This window comes from Neolamprologus multifasciatus, chromosome 2 (assembly GCF_963576455.1).
Source record: "Neolamprologus multifasciatus chromosome 2, fNeoMul1.2, whole genome shotgun sequence".
In the NCBI taxonomy this organism is placed as follows: domain Eukaryota; kingdom Metazoa; phylum Chordata; class Actinopteri; order Cichliformes; family Cichlidae; genus Neolamprologus; species Neolamprologus multifasciatus.
Window position 1 is genome coordinate 31,298,365 of NC_140440.1, and position 18,832 is coordinate 31,317,196.

At 41.0% G+C, this 18,832-nt stretch overlaps 1 protein-coding gene across 2 annotated transcripts in view; it reads left to right on the forward strand.

The window, feature by feature from the left end:
• The first annotated feature begins 936 nt into the window (after positions 1–936).
• The window catches only part of ccdc88b (coiled-coil and HOOK domain protein 88B), a 64,308-nt gene continuing 46,412 nt past the window's right edge, over positions 937–18,832 (forward strand). The window contains exons 1-10 of one of the 2 annotated variants that reach the window (XM_085172394.1): positions 937–1,698; positions 2,794–2,942; positions 4,641–4,749; positions 10,772–10,841; positions 11,037–11,095; positions 11,802–11,885; positions 12,704–12,844; positions 15,002–15,147; positions 15,477–15,558; positions 18,268–18,426. In XM_085172394.1, the coding sequence (XP_085028520.1) occupies positions 1,639–1,698; positions 2,794–2,942; positions 4,641–4,749; positions 10,772–10,841; positions 11,037–11,095; positions 11,802–11,885; positions 12,704–12,844; positions 15,002–15,147; positions 15,477–15,558; positions 18,268–18,426 (1,059 nt within the window). In that variant the 5' untranslated portion in view covers positions 937–1,638. Of the gene's footprint in view, positions 1,699–2,793; positions 2,943–4,640; positions 4,750–10,771; positions 10,842–11,036; positions 11,096–11,801; positions 11,886–12,703; positions 12,845–15,001; positions 15,148–15,476; positions 15,559–15,681; positions 15,851–16,410; positions 18,427–18,832 lie in introns of those variants that run through there. The other variant, XM_085172400.1, reaches the window with a different exon arrangement.

Here is an 18,832-nt window from a genome sequence, read left to right on the forward strand (position 1 = left end):
AACAGCCACTTCAGGGAATAATGATAAAACATAAAGAAACAAACAAAAAAAGTCAACCACCATCATTTTAACAGACACTTTATAAATAAAGAACTGAAAAAGCACTAGAGTATTATAAGTCCTACAACGCCCACCACCATCAGATGAGATGCATGGATAGGATCAATGGGAATGTAACTTAGTACATTTACTCAAGTACTTTACAGAAGTAGTATTTCTATGTATTTTCTATGTTGTGAAACTTTCTGCTTCTGCTCTATTTAAGTCTCAGCTGCCTGCCTTCCCCAGCCTTATAAGGAAAGATCAGAACTCACTAGAATAACTGACGAAATGTTTCTCCTCCTGAAAAGGCAACGTCCAGATGAACAGAATGAGCTTTCTGCAATTTTCTTACCTGGATTATTGAGCATGCTACTGTTATTGATCAGCAATACACAAGTAATTAAAATCACATCGAGCTGCAGCATTTAAGAAACAAACATTTATATCTAGTATTTACATGAATCTGAAGAGTAGACATAATGAGAACATTATACAGTATACAGCATATAATTTCTAATAGGGACGTTTTTACTTAACTTTTAGTTAAGTTACTGTTTTTCCACTTTGCAAAACAAATATCCAGTAAAAAGAAAGAAAGAAAGAAAAAAGTTATGTAAATTCTTGTGCAGCACTTTTCACGTAATAAATCACATAATAAGTAGAACACAGGGCTGGACATGGACCTGAAAGTTGTGCCACGTGTTTTCTGCACTAATGGTTTCATTTTCTGCTTAAAAATATTGATTTCCTGTGGTCCCACCCTGCTCTGCGTTCGATCAACCCACCTAAAACATCCTAGGAACGCCCCTGTCCATTTACTTGCACTCCGCCATCAAAGCCTTGACAGATGAAGCCGCAGGTTTAGCCAGCTATAGAACGGAAAATACTGCAATGCATTATACACAGCAGCTAGCTCAAAGTAAGGAAGCTCACTTCCCCTTTGATGATGTAATTAATAATATGTGAAAGCATGAACTTTCCTTTTGAAGCACCAGAGGTCACTATTGCACAGTGCTTGGAGCGCAGCTGAACGCATGGTGAACGTTAGAGACACTAAACCTCTGACAACTTCAAATGGAAGCCTTCTCATTTTTAACACACACTAGATCAACATGTCATGTCTAAGGTCAAAACAAGGCGATACTGAGGCAAATAATGGCGTAAAAACACACATTTAAGGTAAATGTGCACATAAATACACAGAGGAGGAAATAGGCCTAATATTTCACCTCTGCGAAGTTACAATGTCTCTTTTTTGCACTCTAGTGTTTTGCGGCACTCAAGAAAAATATTTCCGTGTTTGTGTGTGTTGTGTGAAGTTTTGAGTTTGTGTTTAAAAAAACACAACAACCCCTCAACATGTGCGTTTTGAAAAATTCCGGTGTGGTTTTGCAATGAAACTAACTGACACACGCAGTCAGAGAGGAAGAGACAGCAAACGAGGTAGAGGGAGGGGAGGAAGGGCCGCACAAATGTCAAACTACTTCACTTGACGCAAGATGGATTCTCTGTCTCTGATTCATTACATACACCGCGTTGGTGATATTCTTTAATTAGCTGTCTTCTGTAGTGTTTCACAGCCCTCGTGCCACAACAATGGAGTCCAACATTAAGGAGATAATAGAGGAATTCATGGAAAGTGCGTTGGCGCAATGGGTACGTCATTTATCATTTATCACTTTGAGTTAGAGAAAAGGTCATCATTTATAGAGGCGCAGAGGTGAGAATAAAACAGGAGGGTGGAAAACGGTGTGGAAAAATTACAAAATCCGACTTAGCCGGTGACCAACTCTGTAGTAAAGTCTGTATAATTTCAAGTCAGAAAGCTTGTGAATTTTTTTAGACCAGTCTGTTTTCCAGTTCCGTTCGTCAGATTACATATAAAACTTGAATAAATAACACAAACAGCCTCGACCCTGCCTTTTTTTCTGTTGTGTACAGAAAAGCAAACACTTCTCCTTTTGGCAGCTTCCCTCGACTCTTAATAACCAACTTTTTCTCTCCCAGCTTTGACACTTCCGTGTCCTTGGGCTGCTTCTGATTTCAAAATAGTCATAGAGTATGCTCTCTCTTAAACCAACTACAGCTGTAACACACTGAATTCCCAGCCGGGTTTTCCACATGGCAAGTCGAGTCTCCCCCTTCTGGTTAATAATCTCTGCTGGGATGATGTGATCACTAAGTCTTATAGGGATGTTCTCATTGGCTGTTGTTTCCCCTTTCCAAAGAGGGGGCTGGTCAGATGTGAGGTTCAACAGGACTTGGAAGAGGTTTGTTTTTTTTCTTGAGGGCACTTCAGCAGGTCATTTTTTCACTAACATGAGATTTTTCACCCTGAAGGGATCCCCTGCCACCCAACCCAGTTGTTATCCTCCGCATCTCAGTCTCCTCTGTATCACCTCATCAGCTGAGACCAACTCTGGCTCGTTACTTTGTTTACCTACTGTGCAGTTTTTAGAAGGTGCAGGTGGGAATAAAACTCATTATATTGCAGTTTGCATTGGCACAAGTCGTCTTAGAAGCGCGCGAGAGAGAAACCTTGGCTGCAGTCCTGCTTGGCTGGCTGTCGCTGTGAAGTGCTTCCCAGTGTGAGCGCACAGATCCCACCTGTTCGGACAGGTGCACAAACTCAAGTGACTTCCTGTGTGAACATTTTCCCTTAGCCCATCTCTGTGTCTATTTTCTGCTCCTGTGCCGGTTCTTCCTTGTCTTTGGTCGCCACACAAGATCATCTCTATCTGTCTCTCATAGGTGCTGCTGTTTGAGAATATGGTAGAGAGTGAGGACGGTGCACCTCACTACAGCCAGTACATGGAAGTGAACTCTGTTTCGCAGAGCGCCCGAGACCGCTACCTGAGGCTGACCAATGGGATTTTCCTCAACGAGGTCATGAGGGTCATGTAAGATTCATCAACATTTTCTCACTTTCACCGCTTCCTGGCCGTGGACACTGCAATAAACGTGACTATTAGAGAGGGGGAAAAGATAACTTGATAAACTTTTGCAAACTTTACCCAGTCAGTCTGCTTTTAAATGTAATAATATAAATGTAAAATAATAAAAGTTCTCCTTTGTAAATGGAAAATATAAACCGTTCTACTTGCAATTAGTTGCAAAAAAAGTGCCTGTGGCTTTTATTGGCAATCTTAAACGCTGAAATGTACACACAACCCATTCTTTGCTTAAACTCCATGGCAGCTTTTTTTTTTTGCTTTTTGAGTGAAAGCCATTAAAAAGCACTGAAATTGGGCACCCTGGTGGCCTGGTGATTGAGATGCTTATGTAACTTAAGTGAAGTGAGTTAAGGTGATGGACAGTGTGTGGGATAATAAAAGGGTGCAAAGGGACCTTGTGAGCAGCTGTGTCCCGCCAATAATTTTACACCTCTCCTTTTAAAATATGGAGAAAATGCCTGTTTGGATGGATGGATTTTTGTTGCAGTAACATTACTGACAACTGGAAAAAAATCAACAACACCTTTATCTGTATGCCTGGAAGTCTTGCCTGCTTCTATAATGGTTCTTGCACTGTGCATGAACTGCAGAAGCTTTTTTAATGTCCTGGTTTCCTTCTGGGTCGTGGCCACACAGTTCATACGTTGTAATGATGTCACTTAAACAAATAAACAGTCACATTAATAATAGAAAGAGTAATAGGAGGACACTATATTAATATATAATAGGGCAACAGGAGAATAATTAAAGGGCTGTAGATTATTTCTTTTGTCGCAGTGTTTTGAGTGACCACTGGGACGTATTGGCAGTGTGGTATTTGCATCCAGCCCTTTTACATCCATACAGCTATTAAATAAAGGCAGATAATTCCCTCAGTTTAATGTTGTGCACTAAAACACTTCAGCTTGGTTTAACTGACAGCATGACTCAAGGGACAGAAACTCGAGTGAGTCTTAATTTTGTGATATTTAATGCGGCACCATCACTTTTCGCATCCACTTTGTAGTTTTTCTTTGATTTATGCGCAGATATCTCCCAAAATACCAACCCTCACTTTGTGTTTGATGGTAATTTAAGAACCCTATCATGCTAACTGGTAAACATTTTCCCTTATGCTTTATGGTGTGCCACAGCACAGCATCAGAGAGGTGCTAACACTCGGTATTGTTCTTTTTCTTTTGCATGGAAAGTGATGTAACATTTATCACACTCGGTTTCATAACCTCATGTTGTTTTGCAGTGTGTGTGTGTTAAAGCACAATGTTCTGAAATTTCTAGCAAATTATAATCATGCCATCCTATAAGCCATCTCCACTGATTCCCTTATCTTCGTGTTCAAGTTTCAGCAGGAGAAAACCTTTTGTCTATTAACTGGCAAGACAAGATCTTAGGCAGGATTTGCTCAATGGCTGATTAATTTGGCCCGACCTAAGCCACATTATTTCAACAAATAATTGCATGTGGATTCTCACTGCCTGCTTCTCAGACCTCATTAAAATTTTATTCACTCTGCTTAAATGCACTGTTGCATAAGAATTTCTCATCTGGAGAGAAATGTTGCTGGGCTGTTTGATCAAGCTGCAGTGTGTAAACCACTGTGTGTAATTGTGTGTGTGTGGTTTTTTTTTGTGTGTATCCACCCAGAGATCCAAACCCCAAGGTGGAGCGGCTGTACAACAGCGAGAGAGATGACCACATGCTGAGAGTCCAGAATTTTTCTATTTTAAATCGACACCTGCGAGCCTTCTACCAGGTAGGGGAGGGTGATGGTGGTGAGAGAGGGGGGTGGGGATGAGGGGAGGTTGGTGGAGATTCTGTTAGATCAAATCATCAAGACGGAAATCAGGGCAATGTACTGAAAGGCAACAGAGCCTGCACAGGACTTCTCCTGAGCTTTACATTCCCACTATAACAAGAAGAAACCCATTAACGGTATAGTCCATTCAGGCATGGCTGTGATAAAGAAAGAACTTTTTAAAAGCTATCAGGGCAACTACAGTTTCGTTTTTAGCTCATATTTTTATGTAACTGCATTTTGTGCACTTTTTATATTTTAGAACTTGGACAGATGAATACTTTTTGCACAGTATTCAGAAAGCAAAAGCAAACCCCACACCTGCATCGCGTGGTCTTCTCCGTGAAGCTCTGGACATAATTATCTGGACAAAACTGTTCAAATATTGGCTCATTAGTTGCTGCTGTGTTGCCACAAAGCAAACAGCTCCTTGCAATGTAAAAATGAGCACTTGCAGTGCTGAACCCCCGTGAGGTTCGTCGTCTGCCGCTCGAGCTACAGTGTCTCTTCGCCCGTTGTTACTACAGCTTTACCGTTCTGCTTCACTGTGCTTTTATTAGCCTGTTTTCAGAGGCAACAGGAACCTGATTTCAGCCAGAAAGCTTTAATAAACTGGCTTTATACGCTACCTGCTCAACTTCAAACAGCAGGCACAGTTAGAGACTCGGCAGTGAACATAGCTGAGCATTTAACATCTAGAGCACCAGGTATTTCCCTCAGGTGTTAGCGGAAGCCTCGGGTCAGCAGAAGCTTGACTGCAAAATGCTGATGATGCAGCTGGATGGTATAGCCTCCTAATGTTGCATAAAAGTTCATCTAAACTGGTAAAATGTTAGAAGATTTGCAACTGTAAATGCCTAAAAAAGACATTTGCTGTGAAACGGTATGAATTTATTTTTATTTTGCAATCTTAGGTTCTTTATGAATAAGCACCAAAACAGTGCTATCACATGTGCTATAAAACCAGGAACCTTAACTCTAAACGTGTTTGTGTTTGAATAGGTAGTTGTTGCATGTATGATTGCAACAACTTTGATTGCAAGATAGTTTGATGCAATAAAGCAGCTGTTGGTTAGCTGAGCTCATCACAGTGGCTGGAAACCTGTCTTTGCTGCAATTTAAGTTTACTAACACATACTTATTTTTGCTGTATAAAGCTTTCAAAGTCCAGCATCCAGCTAAGCAACAGTGTTCACATAGGGATTAAGAAAATCGAATATGTCAGTTAACGAGCTGGTACTTTCTTTTTTCACCTTTACCTTGTTTTCTTTCATGCTATGCTACTCTGGTGCTAACTTTACCCCGGCAGCTTTTAGCAAGCAGACATGAAAGCAGTATCGATCGCCTCATCTGACTCTCAGCAAGAAAATAAATACATGTTTTTCCCAAAAACTAATTCTTTGAGTTGTTTTTCTGGAAGTTTCATCTCTGTAGCTACATGCTTCAACAAAGCTTAATTGGGTGGTTTGATACCTTGTCAAACTGTGGCATTAATATCTCAGCAGCAGGACAAGTCATTACACCGAGATAGCGAGGCAAACGTGTGACACAGTGATACAGGCTGCACGGTCATTTGTAAATGGTCCAGCTCCTATCTTGAATGGCCCCAATCATTCCTCTAGAATTTCAAGAACAAAAAAAGTTTTCATAAACACTAGTGTGATGGCTTATTTTGTGGATGGACTAAAATGACTCCCAGCTTCTCATTACGAGAAAAAAGGTCTTGTGAAAGCGCTGGAATATCTTTCTAAAACATGACTCGCAGCCGCACAAATGGCGAGGGAAACAGGGTGATGGCAGAGGGCCGGAGAAGCAGTTTTCTAGCTGCGAGGTAGTAAAAACAGAGGACAAGATGAGGCTCAACTATCACTCTTAACACTAGCAATATATTGCTTGGGAGTATTGTGGAAAATTTGAAGTGTATGCACAGGGAGGCAGCATATTAGCACAAGAGAAAAGATGAAACAGAGAATATTCCATCCACAGTCGACGTGTCCTTGCTTATTATCAGGCAAATGGGGTGAGAAAAAGTGGAGGAGTGGCGAGCTGCATTTTTTAGCTGCTGCTGTGGTTAGAGGTTGAGGAAGGAAGGAGACTGAGAATCTATCAAATAGCCCACAGTATCATGCATTTCATAATGTGCATTCACATGCGCCGTTGGCATTTGAGGAAATGACACAATTCCTCCAACCCCCCGGAGGATGATTCAGAAAGCTACTGCTCTGAGCGAGGAAACCATCCCGAAGTACGAGTCAGGTGGACTGAACATGCACTGTTTTGCTCGTCAGACAACAGAAGAACACGAGTCTACGAGGTTTCGCTTCCTAATTTTCAGTGAATCACTAATGTCCCTTGAAAGCACCTAGCAGCACAGCAACACTGCCAAATAATTGAGAAGCTCGCATCAGCCGACGTTGCACTAGAATTTCAGCAGGTGTGCTCAGAATAGGCTCCAGTGTCTCTGCAGACATTTAGTTCCACATCAGTCACAGCTTTACTTCTCACTGAATTATTATAATATTTTTTTATGCTGCTTAATGCTGCCTGTGTGTTTATGTGAGAGAGTGCGTGCAATACAATGGCAAGAGTGTGGAGGGCTTAAGCCACAGAAACAGTGTGCAGCTTGGCAGGGCTTGATATCTGCTGTGACCTCAGCTTGTCTTCTATAGAAACGGAGTTATTTGTGTTGACGACACGGGGGTGGGGGTGGTGGTGGGGGGGGGAGTGAAGGCTGTGCACGTCTACTGTATGGACTCATATAACCTACTGTAAAATTTATGAGTGCTATGCTACATGTATCCTGCTCTATTCTACCGGTTTAATTTCATTAAATATGCTAATGTATTATACTCTAGCTGACTGTATTCTGTTCTCCTATGTCTTTCTTAATCTATTCTTCTTCTCTCTTTCTTTTAAACTCCATTTACTGCCACTGAATGAGACACTTGCTCTCCAGCTTTCTGTTAATGGGATTTTAAATGTTAATTTCTCTTGACTACTAATTTATTGACCCTCCACATTTTAAAGATCTCTCTCCTTGGTAAACCGTGACATTTTTACGGCTGCCGAACATCCAAATTATGATGTCTCTACTAATCTGTTTTTGCATAAAGCCAAAAAAATTAAAATTAGGGGGAAAAATAAATAAAAGCAAGTCTGTGGCAAAAATTATAGCCAACACCAATCCAAACAACATACAATAAAAAGGCAGGATTTGAAAAAGATCTTACAGATGGAACTTAATTCTCTTCTTAACTGCAGCCAGCAGTGTGATGAATGCTTTTATCCCAGTTTCAGAACTGCTCCATATAGCTAATTCCTTTTGTTTGGGGCGTTAGCTTTAGTGGAAAAATCTACTTCCTTAAGAAATTAACTTTGAGTGTGACTGCCCTGGAAATCTCTGCACATTTTTCATATTCTTGACCTCTTTCTTTTGTATTGCATTATAAATAATAATGTATGAAATAAAGTACAGGAGGCATTCAAGCAAATACAACCCAGTATGTATCTTGGCCGTACTGCCCGGCAGGGAGTTGCCCGTGCAAAGACATTACTGTGCCAACAACAACAAGGAGCTTCTATATAATTATCAGTCTGGCTAATCTCCTGCAGAAGTCTGTTTGGCTTCATCAGCCACGAGCTGCACGAAGACCAACTCAGAGCTACTGTGGCTAATATCCTGAACGCCCTGAAGGAGCAGAAACATAAGGTTTGCTGCACATGCCAGTTGCTCAAGGGAGTCCCTGCCTTTCTCCCCATACAGTTTATAGATTACAGTAAGCAGCTGAGAGAGCTGTAATTGTGACTTACATCTGTACTCTTGTGATTTTGCGCTGATGGATGTGAGGAGGTTGTGAACAGGCTTTCTGAGCAGTTGGGAAAGGAGCTAGCCAGCAACAGCGTGTGGCTCTCTGACAGAAATGTTTTTAATTAACGGTGAAGTTGTTCTCCTCTTTTTTTTCTCTTTTTCTTAAGTTTAAGACCAACTAAATTAAGTGGCAAAGTAACAGCAATGGTTACCCTCTACACTAGTGATGCACTGGATGGCAACGTAGGAGGAGGGAGGCGCTGTGGGGTCACATGACAGATATTTCTTTCTGCTGCCAGAGAAGCCAGGTTTCTGGACGGGAAATGTCTGAGGCGTCTGTGGTCCAGCTTGATTCAGCGTCATTTGAGTCTGCCAGGGGATTTGTCCAAGAGCTCAAAGCAGAAATTACGACTCGCTGAAACAAGATGAACACAGTGTTGGTGGGCCTTCTGCTCGTCCCGAATCTCCTGAATTTGAAAAGCATTAAAAATACTTTGGACCATGCAGGAAATGTCCAAAATGATGAGCCAGAGATTTAATGGCTTTAGTGAATTCAAAATTTGAAATGGTTTTCTGTAAGATGCACAGTCCCTCAGCTGAGATAATCAAGACAGCAATGAAAAGATGTTGTCTTTTTTTAGGAATGTTTTCCCTTTTTGGCAGTGGAGAAATAAAAATACATAAATAAATAAAAAACAGTGCAGAGGAAATATGACAACATGCAACAAAAGTCCAGCTTTGATCAGTTGAATTGTAGTTAATCTTAGATAATCTCCTAGACAATAAGGACACACATTAAACAAATATTTTGGAAAAAAAACCTTCTAAAAATTGATTATTAACACTCTGTGATCAGAATTGTTGTTAACAAGAAAACCAACCAAGCTGTCTTCTTATTAAAGCAACTCAAAATGATTGAAATTTCTCTTGAAAGTACATTCAGTTGTCACTTCATTAGGTACACCTTATCAGTATTGGGTTGGATCCCCTATTACCTCCATAGCTGCCTTAATTCTTTGTGGCATAGATTCAACAAGGTGCTGAAAACATCTTTGAGAGATTTTGGTTCATACTGACATGACAGCGTCACACAGTTGCTGCAGAGTTGTCAGCTGCGCAGCTGATTGAGATCTGATTGAGGTCTGGTAACTGTAGGCGCCATTTGACTACAGGGAACATGAAAAAATTCTCCACACTATTACGGCACCACCAGCCTGAACTGTTCATACAAGGCAGGATAATTGTGGATATTCAGATCAGCCCATTCTGCTGCTCGGTTTGAAATTCAGAAGGTCCTCTCTGGCCATGTCTACATCTCTAAATATACTGAATTGCTTCCATGTAATTGGCTGATTAGATTTTTTTCCTACAAAGAAATTGAACATGTCTGTGTAATAAAGATTTTGCTAAATGTAGACAAGCAGCTGCTTCCAGCAGTAAACGGTTTCCGGTGATTGATCTGGACCTATTTGGTTTCGTCCTGTCATAGCAGATCCACTCAGGAGATGGTTCCTTAAATCTGTTAAAAGTCAGTTTTGACAAAAAAATGTTTATATACACTTATTATACTTAAGACTTCCTGAGTAAATACTAATACTAATATATCTGTTACAAGCTGAAGTGAATGAATAATGGCTATGATCATGTGCCAGTCAGGTTTGTTGGAAGTACTAATAATTGGATTGATTCGCTCCAAGTAATTTGTTCTGGTTGTTTATGACGTCACTTGTGATTTTTGAGATTATGTCAGTGCGTCTGCATTGCTGTCACATCACCCACATTACCCATATGTTATACCCAAAAGGTCAGCAGTAGTTGCCAGTAGTGTTAAGTGGTTTAGCTGCAGGTTTCTTATTCACTGCTATCATCATATTGTTTTTCTTCTATAACACATTGAGAATAAGTAGAGAACAAGATGCTGTGAAATATATTAAACTAAAATTGTACAAAATCTTACCAGCCTGTAAGAGCAAAACAATGCAGTTTTATCAGGGATCTCTTATTTGTTTACACAACAAATCAGAGCCGACTGGTGGAAAGTTCCTGCGCTTTTGTTTATCTCGGCTAACTGAGGGCAGAAGAACAGGACGTTCCAGGTGATTACTTGAGGTGTTTTTGTGTATGTGTGTGTGTGTGTATGTGCTGAACTCTTTCCATTTCTTTCCTTTTCAGGAAGACTTGCAGCAGTTGATACTCATGTCTCTCCCAAATGTTGCCATTCTGGGCCAGGACCCCCTAACAGGTATAAAGATAACAACACGATCCTATCAGTGCCAATCTCTCTCAGCAGGAAGAAAGTAATTATACTTTATGTTCGAGTCTATATCTCAGCTATCTGTGAAGCACATTAAGGTGATAATGATAAGGAGAAGGGTGCTGGGGGGGGTGAAGATGATGATGATAATGATGATGATGACAGTTATTTCTGTGTCCTCAGAGGCAGCCGTGGAGGAGCTCAGGCGACTGCTGCTACTCTTACTAGGAAGTGCAGTGCAGGTGATCACACGCTCATATGACCGTCATGCTTTGGTCAAAGCTGACCACAGCAGCATTGTGCATGTTACTTAAAAACAAAGAGGGAGGACAGACACAATAAATTTCACTTTACTTTACATGTTCTTTCCTCCAAAATCAGTTCAAAGTAATGTGCATATCTGCACACCTTGAACTCTTTGGACTAATTTTTCTCATATTTTCGGTGCTAACTACACAGATTTGTTGTTTAAACTTTACCAGAAAGGCCTGAAGGAAACATTCTTCTAGGAAAAGATAAAATACGACAGATTGTTGTGTACTATTTTGTATAAACTCATTCCAGAGGAACTTGATTAATTTCCTTTTCTAATTTCAGCTCAGGATCATTGCGCTCAAATACTATTAGTTTTTTTTTTTTTTGTTTCATTAGAGTTTCCGCTGGCATCAATCTTAGCCTTGTATTGTGTTACCCTGGCAACCTTGTACGAGAGCCAATTTCAGGCTTCACGTTAAAGTGGCGTGATAATCTTGCCCGACCGCTCAACAGTGCAAGTTTACAAAATGTCTGAGTCTAAGGACAGTCGTCCAGGAGTCCTCCACCCAAAGACTGCCCTGCTGTTTTCTAATAAGCGTCCCTCATGGCCAATTCCAGGAATACCCATGAACACAGTTTTTGGTATTTTGATCGAGCATGCACACCTGACTCCATCTCTTCCTGTGTCTACAGTGCGAGAATAAGGAAACCTTCATTCAGCAGATCCAGTCCCTGGACATTGAAACCCAGGCTGGCATTGCCGGTTGTATTCAGCAGGTAAGTAAGTGCAGAATTAATCAAACCAAATCCCTCACTCTTTAAAAAAGAACAAGAAATTCTTGGAGGATTTTTGTTCCCAAACATGATTAAGCAAAGAGTCCCTTCATTGTCTGGCAGACAGAATGAAACGGTTATACCTTCTCCTTGTGCTTCAACTGAGTTGTGAAAATGAGCTACTTGTCATTCTGTTGGCAGCCTTTTAAGGACCTCTGGGTGCCCCTTGCTGCCACTGTAAGCTGGATCCTCCACCTCCCATGTCCACCTCTCCAGTCCCCCCCCCTCTGTCACATCATTGTCTCTCCTTCATCTTTTTTCCTGTCACTGTCCACCATCCGCTCCAATAAGGCAGAAAGGCTAAATTGCCTCTTTTAAAAAACACCCCCCCATGAATAATTGCTGGAATTACAAAAACAACATTTCGCATAGCAGCGTGACTGAATTACAGTAACAGCATGCTGCCTCCCAGCCTTTTTCTCCCCAGGTTTTTCAGCCTAACAAATCACAGAGGTGAGAGGTGCTCTTTCTGTGTGAATGGATGCACCCCCTGCTTTCCTTCTCTATGGCTTACACCCGAGGAGATTTTTAAACCTGTCAACATGATCACTAGCTTTGCGTGCACTAGTGAATTTTTTTAGTGCATTTTTTCTACAGCTTTCACATATAGACGTGTGAGAATTTATTTTTCTTTTCCTTTTCGTTGTACACAAATGCTTGGTATTCACACAGCGCTCGCAGTGCCCGGGCTGTTTTGTGTCAGGTGTCCCAGATGTGTATTGATCTTGTCATAGAGGCCTAAAAAATGGTCCTCGTTGCAGGTAACTCAGGATCCTCGTGTGGTGCTGCCACTTCAGTGGGAGGAGCTAGTGGAGACTGAAGGTGCAGACTTGCAGCTGGTGTTTAGCTCCATGGCCAAACAGATCCAAAGCCTGCTGGCACAGAGAGACACACAGTTGGAGGTATGCAATACACAAAGCCTTAAAGAAATAGCTTGACACTTGACACTCTGTTGTTTTAACCAAAAGATAAATGACAGCATTGATACCAATCTCAAGAAGCCAGTAGCTGTTAGGCTAAATAGAAACTCATGGGGAATGAAACAGTCTGTTATAATATAAATATAACTAATTCTTCTCACCAGCACCTTTGAAATTATCTGTGATTTCCTGAAGTTGCAAAGCAGCACATCCCGAAATGATTCTAGCACAAAGCCTACCGTCATTTTTAATTTAAACAGGAAGTCTGATTGTGATTAATGTTTTCTTTCAACAAAAAGGGAACCAAGAAACTTTCAGAAGAGCATGATATCCAGACAGACGCGACAGAACAACGCAGTGAACAAGGAACGAGTACGGTAGTCACAAAAATCAGAAAACAGATCAGATAATTGAGCTCTAAGATTTCTAGTTTGGGGGCAGTTTGCAGTTTACATTAAAAAGGTGTAACTAGTACCAAGGTTACCTAAAGTTGAGCATTTATTCGATCGTGCACTGGGAGGTAGCTTGGAAGAGTTGTATAGAACCTTTATTCTGATAATGAAACACGATAACGAGTAAGAGATAAGTAGGTCAATTTTTTAACCCCTTAGCTGAGTCAGGCCATCGGTTCTTCCTGTTTCTGTGGGCTATTCTAGGCTAACTGGCAGCTGGTGGTAGCTACATACACCAGACATAATAGTGCTGAGCAGCTCATCTAAATCTAGGCAAGTGGGCAAATGAGCAAATAAGACATAAATTAATAACGACTATAATAGCTGATTGGAAAGAACTGCATCACTTTTGCTCTCTTCAACTGTGCAGACAGATGGAAGCGGTGGGAGTATGGACTTCATAGTGTGAGCGTTATTGTGCCTTAAAGTGAATTTACCATCACTGTCCGTTGTTTGATTCTTTGCTGGAGAACTGTAATGAATGAAAATGAAAAAATTGGACATTTATGATGTTTTCAATCACGCCGACGTGACAAGAAGGAAATTGAAAATGTGTTTTCCTGAAGAAATTAAAAGTTAATTAACTAAATCAGTTTCCGCAAGTGAATCAGTTCCTTCATTGTTTCAAGTCGCATCAACATTTCACACCAGATGCCGCCCAGACATTTTGTAGCTATGGATTACCTCCTACAGTTGTAATAATTCTGCTTTTTAACCAACAAAAGGTGGTATCAGGGAAATCTCTCCTGAACCGCCCTAAGAACTAATTAAAATTCATAAAACGTTAGTGCGCAGTGGGATTGAAATGGCATTGTGGTCAAAGGTTTTAATGTGATTTAAGTAACAATAAATTGGAAAATGAAATGCGTGCTGTTAGGCTGGAGATAACAGACTACCGTATTTAAAAAAAAAAAAACTAGTGTAAGGAGCGTAGTAACTTTGCTTCTTTGAAATAGCAAAGACCCCACAGTCCTTTCTAAATGCACCTCTGATTCCACTTCATGTTCCTGCCTTCTGATCTCAAACACATTCTCAATCCTTGAATCCAGTGATATTTAACTGAGATCTGTCTTAAGCTTCTAGTGGATTAAAAGGCATTTCCTACAACCTTAATATGAGATCAAAGTAACGTAAGATCTTAAATTTTGTTTCTAATAAATTCCACAGATTTAAATCGGCCCTAATAAAACCCTGTCCCACTGTGCTCTCCTTTATGTGAATACTGCGATCTGAAGATCAGAATGTTCTGTTGCTGTGCTGGTTTGCAAAATTACAGGAATAAAAAGGTCATTCTGCATTAATGTTTTTAAAATACACCCTCTTTGCAAAGCTACCTGCTACATTTAACCCTTGTGTGAATTTTCTGCTGCTACACTGATCTGACTTAAATTATACATCACAAAGCGTCAAACAGTCTAAAACATCTGAAGACATCACAGCAGCCCAAGCTCCTTCCTCTGTAAAAAAAGAGTGCATACACAGCAAAACACTAGTATCTTACCTTTGCTAGCATCTACTGAAGCACATACTTATTTAGTTGCCATGTGCGGCTCACTGTTTTCACCTTCACAGATCCTCAGAAATGTGTTTCTGAGCCTTTAGTCCTCAACCCACGTCTTTCTTTTCAGCTGTTCTTTGTATCCTTTTCCACATCCATCATTGATCTTTCTCTCCCTCTTCTTCCCAGAGGATAGCAGAGCTGTGTCGGGAGCGGGAGGCCCAGTCTGATTCCACGACGGGCCACTTGGTTGGCCGCAATGAGGAGTCATCCCAAGGTCTGCTACTCCAGCTGGCAGACAGCAAGGCCAAACTGCGCCGGCTTAAACAACAACTGTGAGTCTGTGTGTTTGCGTGAGCGTGCAGCGTGTGCTCGAGATGATAAAAGTCAGGACAATTCTTAAAAGGTTGTGACAAAGGTCAGTGTCAAGACAGAGAAAATTATTTGCAAACCTGAGCAATGAATCGGGATCAGATGAGATGCTCACAGGTGTAATCCAGCACACACAGCTTATTAAACGCCTGTACAGTTTTAGAATATTACAGCGTTTTCTACTCTAATTATATTTCTATCTGCCACTTTATCACAGATACAAGTCAAAAGAAAAGAAAAAGCCTTTGGAAAAACTGTGTAATTGCATTTGCGATGCTGATATGTTTTCTAGGGAAGATAAAGGTGATCAGATACTGGATTACAAGCAGGAGATTGAGACCATGGAGGAACAGCTTCAGAAGCTTCAAAAAGAGGTACAGACATGGAATAGAGGTCAGCACATCTCATGCAGACTTCTTCTTCTCTTTCTTTTTTGTTTTGCTTTGTTTTGTTCCTTTACCACACATACAGCATTACTAATTTGACAACAGCTAGACTATTGCTCACTGGGCCTAATCATAATAGTGCAGAATCACCCAAAACCATTTGGATCTTGAATAAAAACATCTTTCTTATGCCGGTCTCACACTGTGCGGTTTTTTCAGTCGCGCGATTCAGCTCCTGCTCAAACTGTACGATTGACTCGCAGGGGTTAGAAGTTCATAGGTCATCTGGGACTCTCCTCAGCTCTTTCTGGGACAGTGGCGCGGCTGCCCCTCTGTTGGTCTTCCTTGGTCCTCTGGATGTCTGGAGTTTTGATCTCCTCCATACCTGCTTCATGCCCTGGAGGACGGGGTAGTGGCCCTCCACACCCTCTAGCAGATCATTACATGAAGGAACCTTTTAAAAAACAAGCGCGTCCATGCTCACAGGTGTACACACGGGTGATCACACACACAAACTACACCCTTTTTGGCTCCTACCTCAAAGCACACTGTGCTGTCGATCTTTCGTGCTGCACAATAATGTTTAATATTTAGTATTTACGGTCATATTCCCATATATCATTGTGATGTTGTTTATTCTATTACTCTCGTTTTCTTCTGCTTGTTTTCTTTTTTCTTTCTCAACAGGTGATCCAGGTGATCGATATATGTATTTTTTTTTTTCTGCTTATTCTGTTGGTTTTTGTTTTTTGCCCTTCTCCCCTGTCCCTCTTCTCAGCTGTTTTTCTTTCCCTCTTTCTTTCTCCCCTTCTTTCAGAAAAAAAAAATAGAAGTTCATAGGTCACGATGCAGGGTCTCACACTATACGACCCGATGCTCTGATGCGACCTGAGTGCTCACACTGTGCGTCCATAAAATGAAGGTTATAACAGAAATTCTGTCGCTCGCTCTCCCGCTCTGTCTTTCACTCACACAGACACGCACACCACCGCCATCAACTTTGCTAAATTGCTAATGAAAAACACTGATCAGGCAGCTGTGATTGAGCAGCAATGTCTATCCAACTATTTTCACGGTTGTTGTGGTCGTGATAATTTTGTGAGGCCACATCGAAAAGGCTCGGATGAGCTTTCCAAAGTTCTACAAGTTCCTCCATCGCTTGTGTCCAGATCACACGCTGCACCGCCGTGCTGCGCCGTCTTTTTCGCTGATATTTGTGTTTGCGCGTGCGCAGTGTGAGAAACTACGGTGACACCCTCACGACCAAGCGATTGATGATCGGGAGCTGGTCGTGAGGTGTTAATCGCTTCTCGTTACCCCACATATACTACACAATGCACGTCGCACGACTCAAAAATCGGCTCAAAACGGGCCAAAAATCGCACAGTGTGAGCCCGGCATTAGGCCGTGCATTAGATTGTGCTCTTTCCATTCAAATACACTTTGACCTGAAAGAGGTGGCTGTTACTGTCTCAGCTGAACTTGAAAGTTTAGACTCATAACAAAACTACAGGTATGATCATACATATACAGTCTTAATGTTCCCTCACTGACGAGTCATTTAGTTTCATTTTCCATTGTCACAGTGCTAAGTGTACTCCATACATCACTGTCATTCTTCATTTGTCATTGTCATTTACTTATGCAGATATGTCTTACATATAGAAGTGCACTGTAAGGACTCATCTATGATATAATTTTTAAAGTCAATGTTCATTTAAAAAAATATTACTTGAGTTGTTGGATTTTTACTTTTCTCATCTTAGTGACAAATCAATGGGTTTTAGACTACAAGCCACAATGAACCACACAGTCATACCGCTCTTTATTCAGTTAACCTAACATGCATGTGTTTGGACTGTGGGAGGAAGCCGGAGTACCCAGAGAAAACCCTCATAAGCACATGGAAAACATGCAAAGCCCACACAGAAAGTGCTCCTGCCTGCTGGTGAATTCAAAGCAGGAAGCTTCTTGCTGTGAGGTGAAAGTGCTAAGCACTGCAGCACCTTGCCATAAGCGTTGTTGATAATGCTCAAGATAATTACAATTTAAATAGGTGATTTTTCTGTTAAATGATTAATGTGTATGTGGGAATAACGTCTGTTTTACAGATGGGTAACTGGCTACCTCTTGCCAGTCCTCCAGAATAGTACCTTAGAATGATGTTTAAATAATGACAGTGGACATTAGGGGTATCTTAAATATAAGTATGTGAGTAATTTCTCCAGTAATTTAAATGAAGTTACATGCTGTGTGTAAAAAATGCCCAAATATAAATCAGTTATTCAGCTTTTGAATTATATAAGTATCAAGAGACTTATTGCATGCCAGTTATTTCTACACATGACCTTTTCTGCATTGATATCACACAGCATATTGCTTACGCGATTCACAGTTAATTCGACCACTTTCATTGCAAATAATAGCAGAAGACATGCAAATGTTAGTTGAAACTATAATACATGCAAGTTAAAGCTCTTGCTCTTTTCCATATGAGTCTTTTCAATTTTTTTCTATCCTTGTGAGTACATTTCAGGATTGTATACACGCACACATTTCCTCCATTATGTATCAGACTTTGTCAACATTTGCTTTACTGCATTCCAGATCTGTTCACAACCTTCTTTGACCTCATCCCAGCTGGTGTATGAATGTATCTGTGTCTCTGGGTGTGTGTGTGTGTCTGCGCGCATGCAGAACCGTTCTCTGCAGGGTGATGTGAGGGGCATGCGTGCACTGCGGGATGAGCTGGACTGTGCCCGAGAGCGAGCTGCACGGTCCGAGCAGCTCCAGACCGAGCTTCAAAGCTGTAAACACAGATTGCGCAGCCTGGAGCTCACACGCACTCAACTGAAGGTACACACACACACACCAAGCACACATCTCACACCATAGAGAAATCAAGCAACACAGCTACATCTCCACTACAAAATACATAGTTTAAAAAAAATGTTATGCAGGGAAGACAAAAGTCATTTTCACATTGCTTTGATACACACACACACGAGCTTGACAAAGACCCTCATATAAAAATTACTAGCGAAGGTCACGTCAAGAAGATCCCTTTTTAAATCTTTCTCTTTGAGTAGCTATTATTTTTTAAAAGAAGTACCACTTAATCTCAAAAGCCATATATTCCCTCACACGGCCCTGAGGGTTTCAATCAAGAGTGAGTACGAACAACTCTAAAGCTCAAAGCCGGAGAATGAGATTATATTGTGTGATGTCATTGGGATTTACCGCCTGGAGCTGCTTCATTGAC